This window comes from Pan troglodytes, chromosome 20, assembly GCF_028858775.2.
Source record: "Pan troglodytes isolate AG18354 chromosome 20, NHGRI_mPanTro3-v2.0_pri, whole genome shotgun sequence".
Taxonomy (NCBI): domain Eukaryota; kingdom Metazoa; phylum Chordata; class Mammalia; order Primates; family Hominidae; genus Pan; species Pan troglodytes.
Genome location: NC_072418.2, coordinates 18,339,567 through 18,345,566, shown reverse-complemented (window position 1 = coordinate 18,345,566; position 6,000 = coordinate 18,339,567). Strand labels below are relative to the sequence as shown.

The 6,000-nt window shown below is 43.8% G+C and overlaps 1 protein-coding gene across 4 annotated transcripts in view; it reads right to left on the bottom strand.

Moving 5' to 3' along the window:
- Positions 1 to 214: 214 nt before the first annotated feature.
- Positions 215 to 6,000, bottom strand: part of CYP4F3 (cytochrome P450 family 4 subfamily F member 3) — a 21,821-nt gene continuing 16,035 nt past the window's right edge. For 3 of the 4 annotated variants that reach the window (XM_054673998.2, XM_003316166.6, XM_054673999.2), the window contains 4 exons: positions 4,640 to 4,773; positions 4,482 to 4,546; positions 4,228 to 4,310; positions 215 to 3,818 (listed from right to left, as the gene is read on the bottom strand). In XM_054673998.2, the coding sequence (XP_054529973.1) occupies positions 3,653 to 3,818; positions 4,228 to 4,310; positions 4,482 to 4,546; positions 4,640 to 4,773 (448 nt within the window). In that variant the 3' untranslated portion in view covers positions 215 to 3,652. Of the gene's footprint in view, positions 3,819 to 4,227; positions 4,311 to 4,481; positions 4,547 to 4,639; positions 4,860 to 6,000 lie in introns of those variants that run through there. The other variant, XR_008541136.2, reaches the window with a different exon arrangement.

Here is a 6,000-nt window from a genome sequence, read left to right as displayed (position 1 = left end):
GTCTATGGATCAAATATGGCCTGTGTACTGTATATGTATGGCCTATGAGCCAAGAATGGTTTTTATATTTTAAAAGGTGGTACAAGGAGAAGAAGGAGAAAGAGAAGAAGAAACCAGATAGGGCATGCAAGACCTAAAATATTGACTATGTGGCCTTTTACAAAAACAGGATACAAACTTCTACCATGTATTAACAATAAACAACTGGAGAACACATCTTTTAAAGCACCATTTTATTAGCATTGTACACCAGAAAAAATTAAATTCTCAGCTGTACATTTAACAAACTATGTGCAAGATTTTCATGGTGAAAACTACAAAACAGTGATAAAAGAAATTCAAGAAAACAAATAAATACAGGGGTATACTATATTCATGAATTGGAAGAATCAATATCATTATTAAGTCTCCTCAGATTGATCTATAGATTCACAGAAATCCCAATTCAAACCCTATCAGGACTATTTGTAGAAATAGACACACTGATGATAAAATTTACATAGAAACACAAAGGAAGCAGAATAGCCAAAAATTATTGGGGAAAAAAATGTAGTTGAAGGATTCCCATTACTCCTTTAAAGATGTACTATAATGCAACAGTGACCAGGGCAGTGTGGTATTGGTCCAACATGGAATAGAATAGAAAATCCAGAAATATATCCACCCAAATTTCAACAATTGAGTTTCCTACAAACCTGCAAGGCAAGTTAAAGCAAAAAGGATTTTCTTTTCTTTTCTTTCTTTCTTTCTTTTCTTTTCTTTTTTTTTTTTTTTTTTTGAGACAGAATCTAGCTCTTTCACCCAGGCTGGAGTGCAGTGGCACAATCTCGGCTCACTGAAACCTCTGACTCCTGGGTTCAAGCGATTCTCCTGCCTCAGCCATCCAAGCAGCTGTGAATACAGGCACACACCACCTCGCCTGGCTAATTTTTCTATTTTTAATAGAGACGTGGTTTCACCATATTGGCCAGGCTGGTCTCAAACTCCTGACCTCATGATCTGCCCACCTTGACCTCCTAAAATGCTGGGATTACAGGTGTGAGCTACCATGCCCTGCCAAGGATATTCTTTTCAAAAAAATTGTGTGAAACAATTGGATATCCATATACGAGAAAACAGTCAAACCACAGTTCACACCCCATACAAAATTTAACTAAATGGAGATTATGGAATTACATGTAAACTCTGAAACTATAAAACTTTTAAAAGAAAATGTAGGAGAAAATCTCCATGACCTCCAGTTAAGCAAAGAGTTCCTATATATGGCAGTATAAACATAATTCACCAAAAATAAAACTGAGAAGTCTTACCTCATAAAAATTTAAAACATTTGCTCTATGAAAGAAAGAAACTTCAGAGTCTAGGAAGAAGACTTGCAAATCACACGACTGACAAAGGACTTGTACATAGAACTCTCAAAATCCAACAATAAGAAGGCAAACAACCGAAGGAAAATTTAATGAGCAGATGATTGAACAGACACTTCACCAAAGAAAATATAGGAGTGTCAAATAGGCACAGGAAGGCACGAGTGGTTCAACACCCTTAGTCACTGGAAAATGCGAATTAAAATCTCAGGGATATGCCACAGCATACCCATAAGGAAGGCTGAAACAAAAACTGACACTACCAAGGACTGCTAATTATTTGGAGGACCTAGAATTCTCATACATTACTTATGGAAATTGAACACGATGCAGATGCTTTGGAAACAGTTTGGCAGTGTTTTGTTTTGTTTTGTTTTGTTTTGTTTTGTTTTGTTTTGTTTTTGAGATCGAGTCTCGCTATGTCCCCCTCCCCCAGGCTGGAGTGTAGTGGCACCACCTCAGCTCACTGCAACCTCCGCCTGTGGGTTTCAAGTGATTCTCCTGCATCAGCCTCCCGAGTAGCTGGGATTACAGGCCCGCACCACCATGACCAGCTAACTTTTGTATTTTAGTAGAGAGGGGAGCCTAAGTTCTCATTGCTGTTAGAATGAGATGGCTGGATCATATTCTAAGTGTACGTATAACATGATAACAAACTATCAAACTGGGCCGGGCCTGTAATCCCAGCACTTTGGGAGGCCGAGGCGGGTGGATCACCTGAGGTTAGGAGTTCAACACCAGCCAGTGCAACATGGCGAAACCCCGCCTCTATTAAAAATACAACAATTAGCTGGATGTGGTGGTGGGTGCCTGTAATCCCAGCTACTTGGGAGGCTGAGACAGGACAATCACTTGAACGCAGGAGGCGGAGGTTGCAATGAACTGAGATCATGCCACTGCACTCCAGCCTGGGCAACAGAGCGAGACTCCATCTCAAAAAAAAAAAAAATTAGGCACCCCTGTCAAAGTCTTGTCTACTCACTCTGGAGTGGTCCCCAGGTGATCTGATGTGCCTAGGGCAGAGACTTACTTTGAAAATTACTTCTGTGGTAGGAAAAGTCATGGCCTCTGATGCCAAACGAACCAGATTTATCCCCACTCTTCCACTCACAGAGTGACCTTGAGCAAGAGAGTTAACGTCCAGTCCATTAAACTGGTGTGAGGATGAAAACCACTTTTACCTGGGAAAGCTAAAATGTCACCTTCTCCCTTCTCAGTGGTCTACTTGTTAATAGGACAAAAACAGTCAGTGTCTGTGGAGTTTGCAGGGCATACCTGTTCCAGAAAAGTGTCTAACCACACCTGTATCTTACAGGAATATCTGTGTATCTATTGCTACAAAAATAAAATCTCTACTCCAAAAGTCATTTGATGAAGAATAACTCGATTTGTAACTGATAATGATACCTCAAGCCATTAAAGTGCCAGAAAAGAAATCTTACAAACTAAGACAAAACCTTTTAAATTATTTTCTAAAATTACATACTTTTAAAAATTTAAGACTGTTTTGAATACTTAACATGCACATTTTGAAGAACACAAAATAATGTTTCCTAAGATGATTTAATATCATGGAAAGATGCTCACAACATATTCTTTTGTGAAGAATCCAGATGGAAAAAGTATATATGAGCTGTAATAGCATGTTTAGGTAGAATTCACATAAAAATCACTATTTCAACCATTCTAAAGTGTCCAATTCAATAGCATTTAGTGCACTGACAGTGTCATGCTACCTTCGTCACTATCTAGGTCCGGAACATTTTCACCATCCCAGGAGGAAACCCCATCCTGATTAGCAGTCGCTCCTCAGTCCCACCTCCCCACAGCTGCTGAAAGCCACCAATCCACTATACATCTCTTCAGATTGGCCTGTTCTGGAAATTTCATATAAAAGGACCGTACACTATGTGACCTTTTGCATCTGACGTCTTTCATTCAGTATCATGCATTCAAGGTTCATCCACAGTGTAGTAGGGATCACTGCTTCATTCCTTTTTATGGCTGTGTAATATTCCATTGTATGGATGGACCACATTTTGTTTATCCTTTCATCTGGTAATATATACCTTGGGGTTGTTTTCATCGTTTGGCTACTGTGAATAGGGCTGCCATGAACATTCACACACAAGCGTCTTTCTGTTTGAACACCTGTCTCAATTATTTTGAGTAGATATCTAGGATGGAATACAGGACTGTGGAACAGGGTCTTAGGGTAATTCTAGGCTTCACTTTTGATGAATCAGGGGTCATTTTAGTGGGGTCAGAGTGGGTCTCTGCAGAACTCAGCTCAGGGGCTCCACCCGCAGCCAAAGTCCGCCCTCTGCGCGCAGGACCAGCTCCGGCTTCCTGCGGGGCTCGGTGTGGTCCGGCAGGACGCGGAAGCGCAGCAGCGTGAGCCCCAGGACCACCTTCATCTCCGCCATCGCGAACGCCTGCCCGATGCAGTTCCTTGGGGAGAGGGGTGGAAACTCTGACTGCACCCAGGATCCCCATCCTGGCCCCATCAAGCCGGGAACCTGGCCTGGGACACCCAACCCCGCCCAGGTCAGTTTGAGGAACAGAGAAGGGGGTATCCGTGCCTGGATCCCCATGTGGGCTTGCATATACTGCGAGCCTAGCCCAGATCCAACCCCCAGCCTAGACCAAGGTGGGGTAGGAGGGAGCTCTGAGCACACTAGGGATCCTTCTAGGACCAACCCAACCCTACTCTATGGGCCTTTTCCCATAAACTCCAGAGGAGGTGAGGGAAGGAGAGCTGGAACTCGGACCGTCTACAATGTCCCCCTTTTCCCCACTGTCATGCCCAGACCCCTGCACCCATCTCCCCGTCCCCGCCTCAGACACAGGCCGCCCTTACCTGGGCCCTGCTGAGAAGGGAATAAAAGCCAGAGGTGACCTCTCCTTGATGTTCTTTGGGTCAAAGCGAAAGGGATCATAGACCTGGAGGCGAGACCAAGAAGGGTTGCCGGGTGGGGTCTCCCAGTCCGCCAGCCTTGGAGAGACAGTGGTGTGTGTCTTGGAGGGAGGCGATGTTGGATTCTCCTGATCAAAACCCTGCCCCCTCCTCTAGGAGCCTTGGAATGGACAAAAACAGAGAGGGGGGCCCCGCACCTCAGGGTCCGGCCACACGGCTGGGTTGTGATGGGTTCCAAAAACACTGATGAGGCAGATAATGCCTGTGGGAGAGAAGGGGGCAGTCAGGACAAGGCTCCCTGCCTGAGGGGCCCCTCTTCCTACCCAGGAGGCTCCTCCCCCCGAGGCTGTGGCACCTTTGGGGATGACCCGGCCGTCTGGGAGCACAATGTCTTGGGTGCAGCAGCGAGAGACGGCAGGGACTGGGGGATGCAGCCGCAGGCTCTCCTTCATGCACATGGTCAGGAAGGGCAAATGGGCCAGGTCGTCCCTAAGGAAACACCCCAGCCCCAATCCTTATCAAGGGAGCAAAGACACAACTCTCCAGCTTCTGTTTGCAAGTGAGACCTTTTCTCCCTGTAACGAAATAAACTTTTTAAAAGAATTGTTACAAAGTCGCAGGAATAAAAACAGTGTGGCACTGTTGCAGAAACAAGAAAATAGACCCATGGAACAGCATAAAGAGCTCAGAAAAAGACATGAGAATAAGTGAAAACTTCACATTTGGTGAAGGGGCCCCCACCCACCCCAAACAAAATCCTGGGAAATGGATGGATTTTACAGCTGTGAAAGAAAAATGTGGACCTACTTAACGTCATAAAAATTAATCAACAGTACCCTCCAAAAGTTAAAAGGCAATATTTTGCAACACTAGGCAGGCAAAATATCAATCTTAATACACATTCTTAAAAGTAAATACTTTTAAAGGGTCCAAAGAAAAAGAGGAAAAATAATAAGAAAACCAGTTCCATAAAAAGAAAGCAAATAACATCAACACGTGCAAAAGATGTTCAGCCTCACTCTTACTTTTTTTAAATGTCCATCAAAAGAAGAAATATGAAGATTGGCCAAGATTTAAAATTCAATAATACAATAGTACTATTGGTAAAGTTATGGGAAAGTTTGTGCCATAAAACTCAGCTAATAGTAAAGGATTTGCAGTCATATTGTATGGTGGCTCATGCCTGTAATCCCAGCACTTTGGGAGACCGAGGCAGGCAGATCACCTGAGGTTAGGAGTTCGAGACCAGCCTGGCCAACATGGTGAAACCCCATCTCTACAAAAAAAATTACCCAGGCATGGTGGGGGGGCACCTGTAATCCCAGCTACTCAGGAGGCTGAGGCAGAATTGCTTGAACCTGGGAGGCAGAGATTGCAGTAAGCTGAGATCACACCATTGCACTCCAGCCTGGGCAACAAGAGTGAAACTGTCTCAAAAAAATAATTATTATACAGTGCAAATGGTCTTTGATTCAGCAATTGCACTTCAGAGAATTTGTCCTGCAGAGATGCCTATGCATGTAAGGAATGGTCACTGTGCACACGTGCTGACTGCTTCATGTCCAGTTTAGCAAAAGTTTGGAGACAAGCCAAATATACATTAATGGGAAAATGTTTAGATAAACAGCCACACAATGGAATACTATACAGCTACACAAAAGAAGGAAATAGGGATCACTAGTCTCACCACATACTGCAGGCTAGAAGGTAAATCAG